This window comes from Trachurus trachurus, assembly GCF_905171665.1.
Source record: "Trachurus trachurus genome assembly, chromosome: 2".
NCBI classification, from domain to species: Eukaryota; Metazoa; Chordata; class Actinopteri; order Carangiformes; family Carangidae; genus Trachurus; species Trachurus trachurus.
The window spans coordinates 14317547-14332569 of record NC_139914.1 but is presented as its reverse complement, the minus strand read 5'-3'; the positions used below and the strand labels follow the sequence as shown (position 1 = coordinate 14332569).

The window sequence follows — 15023 nt, the reverse complement described above, 5'->3', positions numbered from 1 at the left end:
ACAGTGTTAGATGAGGCTGATGTAAACTAATGTAAACATAGATTAACATTGCGAATAGAATAAATAAAGTAACAGGTACAATGTGAGAACAGCAGAACAACTCAACCTTCTGATCCTAATATCACTTCCCTTTGGCTGTGTGTGTGTCTGTGTGCGCACGTGGGTATGTGTATGTGTGTGTGTGTGTGTGTGTGTGTGTGTTGGTGGGCTGATTTGCAATGCTGAGTGCAGCGAGTGGGAGGATGAGGAGGAGAGATGAGGCCGAGAGGCAGGGGCACAGAGAGAGGGAGAGCTGGGTTTAGGACGGATGGAGAGAAATGAAATGCACTCGAGAGTCACACCAATCTACTGTACCGACACACACACACAGTCACACACACAGTCACACACACACACACATCGTCTCACGCAAACAGTGCAGCGGTTTGCCCACGCAGGGCCAGAGGTGACCGTTTTCCCTCCCACTGTAATTACCTCTCTCTGCTCGGCCTCTCTCTCCCCCAGTGTCTCTGACAAACACTGAAAACTGAAAACACACCTACACACAAAACAGTTTGTTTTTAAATGATGTTTGCACTGATGATCTCACACACAGTGTAGTCAGCGTACACTCAGCCAAACAGCTGAAACTCAATAATATCACTGAGAGAGAAACCTGCCGGTGTCACAGTCACAGGCAGGAGTGTGGAAGGAAGGAATGACTCGAGTGCTTTCTCGCGCGTCGTGGGGGTCAAAGGTCAAGGCGCTTGGATTCATGTGCCATGGGGGTGAACTGTCACTGTCTGTTGTTATCCACTACTGCACGGAGCAGCTAACCTTAAGTTAATCCTGCTGAGGAATACCATGTGACACAGGTGAAAAGTTCTGAATCCGTAAGCAGGGCCGTAGCTAGGAATTCTGGGCCCCCTGAAAGAATACTAAAGTGGGCCCCTGACTTTTCCACTTTTTTTCTTAGACTACGTATGTATTATTTTTTATTTAGCCTACTTTGTTTTGATGCCAATGCAGCATTACTATGAGTATTAGTCGGGGTCTTATGCAGAATAATTCAGTCATACAAAGATTAGACTACTGGGTTTTTTTGTGGGGCCCTACTGGGCGCTGGGCCCCTAGAGTTATCATCACCTTTCTCCCCTATACGGCCCTGTCCGTGGACTCTCTGAAGAAAGTGTATGAATATGTTACATTGAGTAGATTAATTATAAGTATTATTAATATGAAATTATCCTACACCGTCCTGTTTGTTCTCTATAAAAATGATAGTGAATATAGCAACTGTAGAAAATATGTAGCTAATAACACACTGTAGCTAACACACTGTCTGCTACCCACACACATGGCTAACATGTTGCTACCATGCAGTGGCTACCATACTGTAGCTACCCAAACTGTTAGCATAGCTTACAGTTAATACACTGGTGTTCACACAATCATCACATAATAGCTAACACACTGTTGCTACCATGTAGCTAACCCACGGTAACAGAGTAGCCAACAGACTATTGCTGCGTTCGAGACAAGTCAGAACTCTGAACTTTCGGACCTCCTACTTGAAAAAGTGCAATTGAACGCCACCTCAAGTCGGAGCTCTGGACTGGCGAACTTGGAGAAAAAAAAAAAAAAACCTGAATTCTCCAAGAGTCAGAACAGTCTGCACCCATGCAGAACCACACTGTCAACGGTTAAACATTGATTAAAATGCATTAAAATGCCTAAATACATTGAAGTATTCTTTTTAAATAGTTTTTGTGCCCTTTGTAATGTTTTTATACCTTAACGTGAAGCACTTTGAATGCAAAGTTCGTCCCGGTCCGTCATGGTTTTGGTTATTCTGGTGGTGCGTCTAGATCGCTTTGAAGTCGTAACAGAGATTTCAACTGCAAGATTATGTCTCAAACACAAGCATATGACTACTGCACTGTAGGTAAAAAAATGTTGTTACCATGCTATGGTGCACTTTAAACCAGGGGTGGGCAAACCTTTTGTCTCTGGGGCAACAATGAGTTTTAAATTTGACGGATGGGCCGGGACAGTATCAGATGGATGAAGATTATTTGTGTGAACTAAAGGCCTTAAAGTAAAAAAGAGGCTTTCATTCAAATTATATTCAATTTCAGAGGTAGCAGTGTTGTTGGTCACCCTTTTTTCCCCCAGTGCATTAAAGTTTGCAGTCCAGATTATGGGCTGTAGTTTGCCCATGCCTGCTTTAAACAGTAGCGCACAATGACAAATAAAGCTGCAGCGTCTACCTTGGCAGCCAGCTCTGACCTTTGACCTCTATAAGGAAATGAAAGCTGTTGGTTCACAAGATGATCATGGTTTAAAGAATAAAAGCAAAATATATTCATCAATAAATTAACTACCACAGTTGTTAGCTCGACAGTTTAACATGAACACAGGCTGCTGGGTGATGGAGAAACATTCACATTCAGTAGCATAAATCAATTAGGTTATCATAGTGTGTCCTCTGCAGCCTGTCTCTTTTTCTTTTTGGAGGCTTTTTATCGATGTCCTTGCTGCACCCTTTTTTCATCATGTGTTCAAGATTAAGAGAGAATTTCACAAACCCTCCTCCTCTGCTGTGTCTTCAGTCTGTCCTACATTAATACCCTTCATAATGCTTCGCTCTCTTTTTTCTGCCAGCGCCTTTATCTCATCAAGCTCATTATCTCGGCGTTCAGCTCTTTGATTCTTTATCTATCAACAATCCAAACTTATCACATAAGGTCACACAAAGCTTATGGCTGATAGTTCTGACTTGTACTGGCTGATAGGCATCGCTACAGTGGTTCTACACCACTACATTTAACCAGTGGTCGTAAGGGGTTTCAATCAGAATGTCATTGTAAGTGTGTGAGGTGAACGGACAGACCCCCATGGTTCACAGCCTCTACAGAACATCTCAATCCCCTCACCCCCAGAGCTGTCTGTCAGTCACTATCTGACCTCGGTGGAGGGAACATGCAGTCCTGGCTGTGAGCTGTCTCCGCTCTGACTGCTGTTTGTTTTCTCACTTGTGTTTCCTCTGTGTTCTGCTGCAGCATCTCCCAGAGGCAGCGAGTGAACAGTGACAGCTCTGCAGCTGAAGCCTTAACACACAACACAACACCTGTGACCAGCAAACTCACCAGGTTTGTATGATCTGAGCCTGTCAGACTGTGGACTGCAGGTGTGTCTTCATGTGTTAGCCTCTGTTTTATCTGTGAAATAAGACACAAGTATGACAACACTGACATATTATGACATGTAATAACGCACAAAGGTAAGCAAAGATCTGCATGGTTTTGAGATAGAGGGCAATAGTGATGTGTCTGAGGGTTGTATCAACCACAATGACTTAGGTTGCTGCAGAAGGTGTTAGGACCTCTTCACCCTTTACACACTGTCTTAGGATCTAACCATGTGATTGGTCCTAAGATTGGTCCAACGAGTAGTCCTCATGATTATTTCAAAAAGTTGTACGATTGATCTGATGTTTAGTCCTATGATCCGCAGATGAGTAGTCCTAAGATCAGTCCCACGAGAAGTCCTATGATCGGTCCTAAGAGTAGTCCAATGATCGGTCCAATAAATTGTCCAATTATTGGTCCAAAGCGTCGTCCCATGATCAGTCCAACGAGTAGTACTATCATTGGTCCAACGAGTAGTCCTATGAATGGTCCGATGAGTAGCCCTGGTATTAGTCCAATGAGCAGTCCTCTGATTAGTCAAACTATAGTCATAAGTCCAATGAGAAGTCCCGTGATTGGTCCAACGAGTAGTCCTAATGATTGTTTCAACAAGTAGTCGTACGATTGATCCGATGTTTAGTCCTCTGATCCGTCAGATGAGTAGTCCTAAAATCAGTCCCAGGAGAAGTCCTATGATGGGTCCTAAGAGTAGTCCAATGATCGGTCCAATTAATTGTCCAATTATTGGTCCAAAGCGTAGTCCCATGATCAGTCCAACAAGTAGTCCTATCATTGGTCCAACGAGTAGTCCTATGATCGGTCTAATGAGTAGTCCTATGAATGGTCCGATGCGTAGTCCTATGAATGGTCTGATGAGTAGCCCTGGTATTAGTCCAATGAACAGTCCTCTGATTAGTCGAACTATAGTCATGTCATAAGTCCAACGAGAAGTCCTGTGATTGGTCCAACGAGTAGTCCTTATGATTGTTTCAACAAGTAGTCGTACGATTGATCCGATGTTTAGTCCTCTGATCCGTCAGATGAGTAGTCCTAAGATCAGTCCCAGGAGAAGTCCAATGATCGGTTCCACGAAAAGTCCTAGGATTGGTCCTAAGAGTAGTCCAATGATCGGTCCAATGAATTGTCCAATTATTGGTCCAAAGCGTAGTCCCATGATCAGTCCAACGAGTAGTCCTATCATTGGTCCAATGAGCAGTCCTCTGATTAGTCGAACTATAGTCCTGTCATAAGTCCAACAAGAAGTCCTGTGATTGGTCCATCGAGAAGTCCTGTGATTGGTCCAACAAGTAGTCCTATGATTATTCCTTCTTAATGATCGTACCCTGAATTCTTTCCAGGTCGATGTTTTGAAACTAAGCATTGTTCGGAGTTGACTGTTGCATTTTGTGGAGACTCCAGACTTGTCAAGGACTGTGTCTTCAATGTTATTTAAAACGTGACTGTGGGCTGTATTTTACTGAAACGGGGTGCAGACACAAACACACCTGGGCACAACTAGAAATTCTTTTGACATTTTGACGAAGACAGGATCAACACACACCAGGATCAATGAGGTGCAGCCTGGTACAATGTGACATAGAGGCTGAATACATTAGTAGTGACAAGAATACAGAATCAGCAGGTGGAGCCTTTGGAGCCTCAGTTATGACCATTAAGGGCTCCTTTCATCCACTATAAAAGGCACTAATGAATGAAGAGAGGCTGAGGTCTGAGGGTTGTTCAAACGATTAGGTTACCGGGACATTAAATGTCAGTCCTTATTTATCCAGTGGAGAAATAAAAATTAAACAGCCCCTCCGTCTTTAAACAAACAATTATTAAACAGGCTTTGGATATTTGCTTGTTACTATTGAGAAAAACGCCTTAGGTCAGTGAACGTTAAATCAAAAGGTTTAAATAGTTAATGAAGGAATCCACAGTGCCAGCAGAGAGTAGAGCAGAGAGGGTGAATATAATCCTCTGAAATTATAGAAGCTGTTTCTGTTGGAGGCAACCTGCACTGTCAGTGTTTTTTTTTAAGTTTTTTTTTTTTTTATATCTTCTTATCGTTCATTAGCTCTTGCACTATCCAGCATCCAGAGCATTAGCTCTTACCGTCCAGCAGCTCTTGCGCTCACATTTCATTATGTCTCACCCCGAGTGTCATATCGCATGGTTGAGTCAGGTGTGGACTGAGTTAGAGATAAGTGCAAGAGACGGATCGGGTCAGGTGAGTCCTCGTTTGTCAGGCTTGCAGACCGGACCTTGCTGTACTCTGCTGAAATGTTTGCCCCTGTTTCTCACTGCAAAACCTTAAGTATCTTACCAAGAATATTTGTCTTATTTCTAGTCAAAACTAATCTCATTATACTTAAAATAAGACACATCATATTAAAAGCAGCTTGTTTTTAGACACTTTTTACTCCTTTCAAGCAGATTTTCACTTGGAATAAGTAGAAAAAATCTGATAGTGGAACAAGTTTTTCTTCCTTATTACAAGCACAAAAAACTTGCTTTCACTGGCAGATTTTTCTACTTATTTCAAGTGAAAATTCGTTTGAAACAAGTGAAAATGATCTAAGTTAATTTTTAGGTTATGAGTCTTATTTTAAGCGGAAAGAGATTAGCTTTGACTAGAAATGAGACATTTGGACAAGAAATAAGACAAATATTCTTGGAAAGATGTTGAGTTTTTACAGTGCTCACATGCATTCTCTTTTTTTCCGGACATTTTATAAGGTGAACCCTCTTCCTCTTTCATGCATTTACCAGTGCAAGTTTAAAAATAGAAAACTGGCTTTAAAGATTGTGTCCATATGACAGTTAAGACTATGTTGAAGCTTCTTTGACCAAGTAGATGGAGCTACAGACTGGATTCAAGCCCATCTGTATTATTCCTGAGTTAAATTTCACACAGCAAGTTTGATCATAAACACAATTGATGGGGGCATTCAGGGCATTACCCAGCAGAGACAGATGCTACAGAATTAAAACAGTTTGCTGTAGTGGTAGAACCTCAGCCTGCAGGAGACCAGAGCTCTGTGTGTGATCAGCCTGGAGAGGATTGACTCATTACAAATTCATGAGATTCAAAACAATGTTTCCCCCAGTTCTGTTTTTATTGTTCTATTTTTATTGGTCTTTTTTTAAAATCTATAACAGTCGTCCTTGTTCTGGGCCTGGTGGAGACCCAACATGGAGCTGAAAAAGAGGGAATACTGGATGGAAGAAATAGAAATCTGTCTCTTTGACAGCCAGCATCACAAGTGATATGGCAGATTTAAAGAACTCATTTACAAGCCAATCAAATAAAAACACTATTAGGTTCTTCATTAGTTCATTAAACCTTTGTTATAACTTGGAAATACATTGCGGTTTAGACCTAATTTAGAATATAGCCAAGAAGGGCGTCGTTTCCTGTCTCTCTTACCAATCCTAACAAATACGGGGCAAAAAAAAAGCCCCCAAAACACTATAAAACAATATAGCCAAGAAAAAGATACATTTTAATGTCCTACATACAAGAAATACCAATGTTATACCAACTCAAACACAATCAAATCATACAATGTCAAGAAATAGAATATTAAAAACCACAAGTACAAACCTTAACGATAATTAAGGTGTCAAAGTTTGAGGGGTATAAGGGGTATAAAGGGGGTAAAAAGACCAATAAGAACTTTATAAATGAATATACTTTCATGCCCTACAGAAAGAGAAGGCCGCCCACCTTGGTGTACAGGTGGCAGTGATGTGTACTGTAACTATCTACACTAATAAAAACTTAATGATAGATTGAGGTCAGGGCCTTCAGAGTTGCAAAGTCGCACTGATCTAAATGTTCCCTTGTGTTGTTGTAGTTAGCGTTAAGTTTGATATTTGTTCTGACTGAATGACGTTTGCCATTGTGTTTACAGGGCCGGGTGTATCCATCGGTCCAACACCACTGCAGCTGATTTCAAACCGAGACTAAGGTCAGTAAACACAACCTGACTTCATATCGATTTTTACAGTGTAGAAAACCAGGAAGTGAAGTTTTCCTCTATTAAAACCAGTAGAATCAGTACCACAGGACATAATATCATCACCAAGTAGCTAATGAACTGAACACAGTGAGTTCTGCTGATGAGGAGCAGCTCCAGGATGATTCATATGTCCAGTTCCCACTGAGTCTCAGCTGTGGTGGATCTGCTCAGACTTTAATTCATTAACGAGTGAAGTTCTTTTTGATTCTGTCAGTTTCGGTCTCTCGTCACAGTTCTCTGCTCATTAAAGTAAAACACTTCTCTGCTCATTAAAACGCTGCACTGACAAATGACTACACATAGGCCAGTCTGAGTGTGTGTGTGAGTGTGTGTGTGTGTGTGTGTGTGTGTGTGTGTGTGTGTGTGTGTGTGTGTGTGTGTGTGTGTGTATGTGTGTGTGTGTGAGGTCACATGTCCACTTGGATAAGTGTATTTCTGTGTGTTTTATCTCCACATGTTAACAGTGAGAACTTCATCTTCATTTAAGTCAAACAGCTATAAAACATATAAATACAGTTTGTTCAGAGTTTAAAGAGTTGGTATACATCTATCTGTTTGTGTGTGTGTGTGTGTGTGTGTGTGTGTGTGTGTGTGTGTGTGTGTGTGTGTGTGTGTGTGTGTGTGTGTATATGTATATGTATATATATATATATAGGGTTGCAAAGGGGTGGAAAATTTCCGGTAAATTTCCAAAAACTTTCCATGGGAAGTTAAGCTGGGGAATTTGGGAAATATTCCAAATTGGAAACTTTCCATGGGAATTATGGGAATTTATGGGTATATTTGGGAATTTATGGGTATAATTGGGAATTTATGGGAATTAACTGAAAATTGGGGGTACTTTTAACAAACTGTATCATATCTAGGGTTGCAAAGGTGCGGAAATTTTCCAGAAACTTTCCATGGGAAGTTAAGATGGGGAATTTTGGAAATATTCCGAATTGGAATATTGGAAACTTTCCATGGGAATTATGAGAATTTATGGGAATGAACCCCCCCCAAGTTCCCTGTGAAGGGCCAACCTTCAATTTTGTAAATTTCGGATTTATTCCTGTTTATTCCCATTTATTCCCATTAATTCCCATATATTCCTGTTAATTCCCATATATTCCCGTTAATTCCCATGGAAAGTTTCCAACTTTGAAAATTCCCAGAATTTTTCAACCCTATATATATATATAGCGCCTATATATACGCACATGTTTATCTCCAACAGCAATATCCAACTGTGATCAGATCACACTAGACAGATGTTAACACCAGATTTGAACAGGTTGTGTATTTTGTGTTGTGTTGTGTGTACAGAAGAGAAAACAGCCAGAAGACGACGAGTGAGGCAGAAAGAGAGAGAGAACAAGGTAACGCGCCGCACATCGATGGTGACATTGATGTCCTCAGTTTAAAACTGAAACTGGCCTCACGGAGATAGTAACACAAACTGAGAGGTGTGTGTGTGTGTGTGTGTGTGTGTGTGTGTGTGTGTGTGTGTGTGTGTGTGTGTGTGTGTGTGTGTGTGTGTGTGTGTGTGTGTGTGTGTGTGTGAAGGAGAGAGAGGGGGGTGTTGAGACGAAGATGTGAGACAGCTTTTGTGTTTTTCACTCTCAGACACATTTTCTCCACCTGTCTCCTCGCCGTCGCTTTGCATGCTGGGGGCGGCAGCTTTGTTTTCTGTCAGCTTGTTGTGTTGTTCTCTTGTATCTGGTTCACTTGTGTCTCTTTGTTGTCGCCGTTGAGTCCAGTTGCTGCTGCCGGTGATTAGATCAGCCGCTCTTATTCTGAAGGCTCTGATGTCCGCACATCAACACTGTCACCTGACTAACTGAATAATAAAGACCCACAAAGATATTAACAAACACATTTAGTACGTGTGCTGTACAAACTGCCTGCAACACTGTGACCACATGCAGACACACTGCAGAGCTCATAACCGCTGAAGTTTAGAATGAATAAGACTGTTTTCATTGATTTGCATAATTTGTTTTGAAAAGAAGCAGATTTATTCAAGAAATCATTTATATTCCAGACGTGCACGCGCGCACACTCGCACTCACACGGTTGCACCGCATGTCATTTGCTCCATTGAACTCCTCAGTTTGATGCAGTCAACCTGTCTGACCCTTATGGGAGGTGTGTGTGTGTGTGTGGCCTAATTTATAAGTCTGTGGAAGATAGAAGGATGGAGACACTGCTCCTGTGGTTTTATCTCCTCTCTTCTCATCTCCTCTCCGTATGTTCATCAATATTTTCCTCATTCAGGATGTTATGGATTGATCTTGTTAATGTCTGTATCGTCTCTTCGGACCAGGGAAAATCCTTCTCTGCGCTGAAGGCGTTTGGTTTTGGTGATGGTTTTCTAGCTTGGATCGGTTCATTCTGTAATAGTTCTCAGTGTATAGTGAAGTTGGGGGCGTGGTCGAGTTTAGCCAATCCCTGTACGGTAAAAAATTAGACAAGGTGTAGGTTGTCACTTGTCCAGGTTGTAGTACTCAAGGTAGTCCTGCCTCAAGCCCGGGTGTAACGGAGGTGAAGTGACGACTTGTGGCGGTTAGTGGTACTGAAGTTAAACTCACTCACCCATAAAAGACGTGCCAACCCAACCGCCAAGTGGTCATTGACCTCTTGGTGAAATGGTTTTGCATCGTCACCCGCAGTGCGGAAGATCGGGGTTTGAAAAAACCACATCGGTCACACAGGAACGGTTGATTGATATGATTGGTTTCTTTGTATGCAGACGATATTGGTGTTTTTGTTGATGACTGCTAGGATTCCCTATAATTAGCCGCGTTTCCACTGCAGGAACTTGGGGGGTAATTTTACGGGGCAAGGGCTGTTTACAGGAACCTTTACGGGGCCGAACGGAGTCCCTGCCTGGGGGTCGGTACTCAGATCGGCCCTGAAGAAGTCCTGGTGGGGCTTGAGATTTACTCTGTGCTGATTGGTCAGACTCAAAGCAGGATCATGTGATGAGAAAGCCCCAAAATAAGATGCATTTTTACAACCCAACGTTACTAAAACGAAAAACTGTGTTTTTTTTAAAGAAAGCTGACAGAAAAAAACAACAAGAGCAGTAAAAAAAAAAAAAAAAAACGCTGCACAACGACCACGCAATGACCGAAACTGTTGCACGTGGCCATAAGGGCCCGGTGGGTCCTGTCTGCAGTGGAGACATGGCCACTGAGAGTCCCGAGTGAGAGGACGGTTCCTGTAGAAGTTCCTACCCCCTCCTTTACCAGGAACTCCTGCAGTGGAAACGCGGCTATTGTATGCAAAGGCCTCATCTGCATGGAAGAGCTGGGTTAAAAGTAAAGCTTTGTTGGTTGGACAGTTGAGGGATCAGGCAGTTCCCAGTCTGCCCTAGGGAATGGAGAAGGGTAGGTTGAAAGAAAGGGTACGGTAGGTAGTTTAAATGGAAATGGTTGGTACCCCAGTTGTCGAAGGGGAAAGGTCCTTCTAGCTGGTCGCCTCCATCAAGAGGTCATTCAGAAAAGCCATCCTGGACTTCTTCTGGTCTTACCACAACTGGGTCTGTGGTTGAAGAGGGGACTGATGAGGATTCAGTCTGATCTAGTCTCTAAACTGTGGTCCAAACTGATCAGGAACATCTCATCTAGCTACAACCAGAGGTTTCTGACTTTTCTTGACACCATTTAGGAGTTCTGCCCAGATTTTTTTCAAATTCAACATCAAACTAGTGAGACTCCGGGTATGTGGCTATTTGAGGAACCTTGAACAACCCAATGAAGACCGCCCAATAAAGATGATAGCAACATCTGAAAGAAGATCAACGCTTCCATTAGGCTGATCAAAAGGGTTGTGAAGGCAGTCCAAAACAGAACAGATAAACAGGGAGTTGTACGAGGTAGAAGGTCAGCTGCTGTCTTTCACAACCCTTAAACTTCCAGTAAAAAGGCATCTATTGAACCTGCATCAAGGTTTAGAACCTCTGCTTTTTGGCAAGGACGAAGGAATCAAGGTGTACTGAATTCTTTGGTGAAGACATTTCCCTGAAAGGCAACTTCCTTCCGGCCCTTTTTGTCTTTTTGTTGACTGTCCTTGGCTGTTTTGACCTTTTTAAAAAAAAAAGTAGTTCCAAGGATTTGGTCTAAGTTTTCTTTCTCCATTGGTTTCTATATTTTTGCTCAAAATAATCTCCTAAGAAAACTGTGTTCCCACTCGTGAACTTTTTTTTTATCTGCTTCTGGTCAAGTTTTGCCATTTGGCTGACACCCAGGAACCAGGCTGAAAACCCTGGCAGTGCTGAAGTTGTGCCGGTTTTGGAGGCACTACTGAAGGACTGTCTTGAGAATGGAGCATGCCTATTATCAGATGACGGACAGACTGCAGGCTTTCAGTAACATGCGCTCTGCGGGGGAGGATGGACGAGCTTGTATTGTGGGAAATTTGCGATAAGAGAAACACACTTTTGGTTTTGTTGACAGGATTGCTGAATATTAGCCATGTTTGATCTTCCAACTGTTTTGATGATGCCGGTTTTCAACACATAAAGGGTTAATAAAAGGACTTTTAAAACCAAACCTCCTTTCCTTTCCTTTCCTTTTCTTTCCTCTCCTCTCTCCTCCTCCTCTCCTCTCTCCTCCTCCTCTCATGTCTTAAGACTCCCTCTCATTTTCTCTGGTTAGCTTAATTCCCTCCCTGGGCTAAATTCATTTAATTCCTACATTGAGAGTGTGTGTTGGGTTTTGTCGTGTGTGTGTTGTTTTTGATTTGTCTTGCAGCCACAAAAGCTCTTAGAGGTTTTTTGAAGTCTTCCCTCTCTCTCTCTCTCTCTCTCTCTCTCTTTCTCTCTCTCTCACTCTCACACGCGCACACACACACACACACACACACACACACACACTAAGCCCAACGTAACTGGATTAGGACTCGACTATTTAGAGGGAGACGGAGTGAGAGCGAGTATTGAGGTCAGCCTAATAAACATTCATCTCATACTCAGCCTGCTGCAGTCACACACACAGCCTGTGTCATGACACGAACAGTGTGATGAAGACGTTATGAAGATGGCGTTTTAATCGAGAGGTATTTTTAGACAACCGCTAATTGACACGACTCACAACACAACACATGAAGCTCCGCAAATATCACAGAGGTGAATCAGGATTCAGTCACCTGGGTTTTCCTTAATAAAGTGATTACTAAGTTCTTACATACAAACCTTCTCTCTAAAGCTGTCCTGGGTACTTATTATTGTCTTTGGCGGCCATTTTTTTCTTCCATTCAGTCACTAACTCCTTCTTCATAATATAATTTGCAACAGAAAAGTTCAAATGTCCAAACCTTCAGCTTTTATACCTTTAGAAATATTAAGCTTTTTACATGTTTTGTTACATAGAACATGGAATACATTTTAATGAAACTTCCCCACTTGGAACTTTAATAAATTTAACATACTTTGACTTAGAGAATCCATTTAAAAGTTAAACAAATAACAAAACCTTCAGCTTTTTATATTTTTGATCAACCTTCAGATATCTTGTACATTCTTCAACCTGTTGCAGTTAACATTTTATGCTTTTTGGACAGCTAATAATGGGTGTGGATTGTTTAAGCTGTAGATATGTGCAGCACTTCCTCCAAATGCATCCAGTGAATTAGCTCTTATAATAATGCAACTAGAGAATGCATTTCCTGAAGGAAATACGGGTGAATGCTGAAAGCTGGAAGCTGAATGCTGCTGAATGCTGCATGCTTTGACCATGATAAAATCCTGTTTTTCTCATTAGTTGTGCTTGTAGTCATCATATTATCAGTTGTTATTATTGCTATTATTATTACTTTTCTAGAGGAAGCACATGTCTGGTTGAACCTCAGTGAGCTCAGACGTTTGTCCCGCCCTGTGAGACAGCGACAGACTTTGTTGTCACAGATGAGCGGGTCCACAAGTCTCTGTCTGTCCCTGTCCCGGCTATAATATCAGCTATCTGTCTTTCACTTCACTTCATGTTTCATTTAGATCATACACTATAATCATATAGTTCTATAACACTGACACACACATAGAGTTACAAATAAACAGCTTCAGCAAACTTATAATAAATAGATATATAAATAAAGTCACAGCTCTCATTAACAGATAAAGAAACACACACCATCTGCCTCTGGTTGTGTGTGTGTGTGTGTGTGTTGCTCTCCACTCATCTAGACAATAATTATCAGTTGACACCGTGAAAAATATGTCGGTGATAAGAAGAAGGCTACGTGTTCATCCCTGTGACCTCTGACCTCTCTCTTCTCTCTGGCTTCTAGAGATGCTAATTGAGTGTGTGAAGAACAAAGATTTGAAGAAGGTGAGAAACACTTTTGTTACTCTGCCACCTTCATCATCATCATCTTCATCTATGATTTGAATACATGTCACGTTTTTGTCTTTAAATTCAATTTCATGTTTGACCTGAAGCTCCAGGAGCTGCACCTGAAGGGGGCGGACCTCACTGCTCTGGACCAATCAGACTGCAGCTTGTTGCACCACGCTGTCAGTACAGGAAGCAAAGAGATCGTCCGCTACATCCTTGACAACGGTAACTGTGGCAACCGGGTGTTTATTTTGACTTTACCAAATTACACAAGTGTTTGATTGAACTCCGACAGATGTTTAAAGCAGAAGTAAGTGATATTTTTGTGTTAATCTAAGTCTTAAATAGTTGTATCTTCCGACAGCAATCACTTCTATAGAGTGTTTGGTCTGAAACACGGGTCTCTCAGTCACTCTGCTCTGAGCCCAGGAGAAAACTTTTATTGTATCCTACAAGTTTTATCCAATGAGGAGAGAGAACGGCATAAAGGGGCGGTCCTCTCTGTGTGTGCAGCCAAGGGATGCGCCTGAATGTGGTGACGTAGGGACGAGGACTGTAATCAAGGCAACTCGTAACTCGTGTTTTTCCGACCTGTGAAGTGGTACCAGTTCGATCTGGTACGAGTTCACGGGTCAGAAGTTACGAGTGGCCGTTATAGTGACTTTCACAGGTAAAACAGGTCGGAGAAACACGAGTGGGTTGCCTGGAACGCTACAAAGTCGTAAGTCGTGACTTGAAGCTGTAATTTACGGTTTCAAAAGCCTGACTGGAACGCAGCATTAGCCAAAACCACCGGATCACTTACTTCTGCTTTAAATTCAAACCGATGTCTGATTGAATAAATACATATTTAATTTAAAGCAGATGTTTGTAAATGGACAGATGTTAAAAAAACAGACAGATGTTTGTTTGAAAATGGATAAATGTTTGAAAACAGACAGATGTTTTATAGAAACAGACAGATGTTTGACGGTCTTCTTGTCTTCCAGCTCCGGCCGACCTGCTGGACGTCACCGAAAAACTCAAGTAAGTTCTGTCACCACTGTTGCCGTGGCAATCGAAAATATTCAAAAAAACATGACACTGACAAAGAGGCTGATGATGTCGCCATCTTCTCTCTGTGATGACGATGATGAAGATAATGATGATGAAATGAGTTGTATAGACAGACTGAGGCTGAGAAAACTTCTGTAGCTGTGATCCTGGTCCACTGGGTCCTGGTCTGTCTGTGGTCTGGACTTCAGAGTGACGATAAAGAGAATAAACATAAAGCAAACAGAGGCAGCGGAGAGCGTTGGACTCTCAGAGGAGGAGAGAAGCTGCTGGCTGATGCTCTCTCTCTCTCTTTCTCTCTGTCTCTCTTTCTTCCCTCTGTCCCTCCCTCCCCCCGGTCCAGCGGAGAGACGGTCCTCCACCGGGCGGCGTCGCTCTGCCACCGGACCATCTGTCACTTCCTGGTGGAGGCCGGAGCGTCGCTGATGAAGACTGACCTGCAGGTAGGAGCCTCACCGGAG

General features: G+C 42.3%; 1 protein-coding gene across 3 annotated transcripts in view; it reads left to right on the top strand.

Moving 5' to 3' along the window:
* Positions 1–15023, top strand: part of LOC310998602 (diacylglycerol kinase zeta-like) — a 77967-nt gene that overhangs the window by 58478 nt on the left and 4466 nt on the right. For all 3 annotated transcript variants that reach the window (XM_083988735.1, XM_083988733.1, XM_083988734.1), the window contains 7 exons: positions 3042–3131; positions 7088–7144; positions 8501–8553; positions 13463–13503; positions 13614–13734; positions 14499–14535; positions 14906–15005. In XM_083988735.1, the coding sequence (XP_083844861.1) occupies positions 3042–3131; positions 7088–7144; positions 8501–8553; positions 13463–13503; positions 13614–13734; positions 14499–14535; positions 14906–15005 (499 nt within the window). The remainder of the gene's footprint in view (positions 1–3041; positions 3132–7087; positions 7145–8500; positions 8554–13462; positions 13504–13613; positions 13735–14498; positions 14536–14905; positions 15006–15023) is intronic.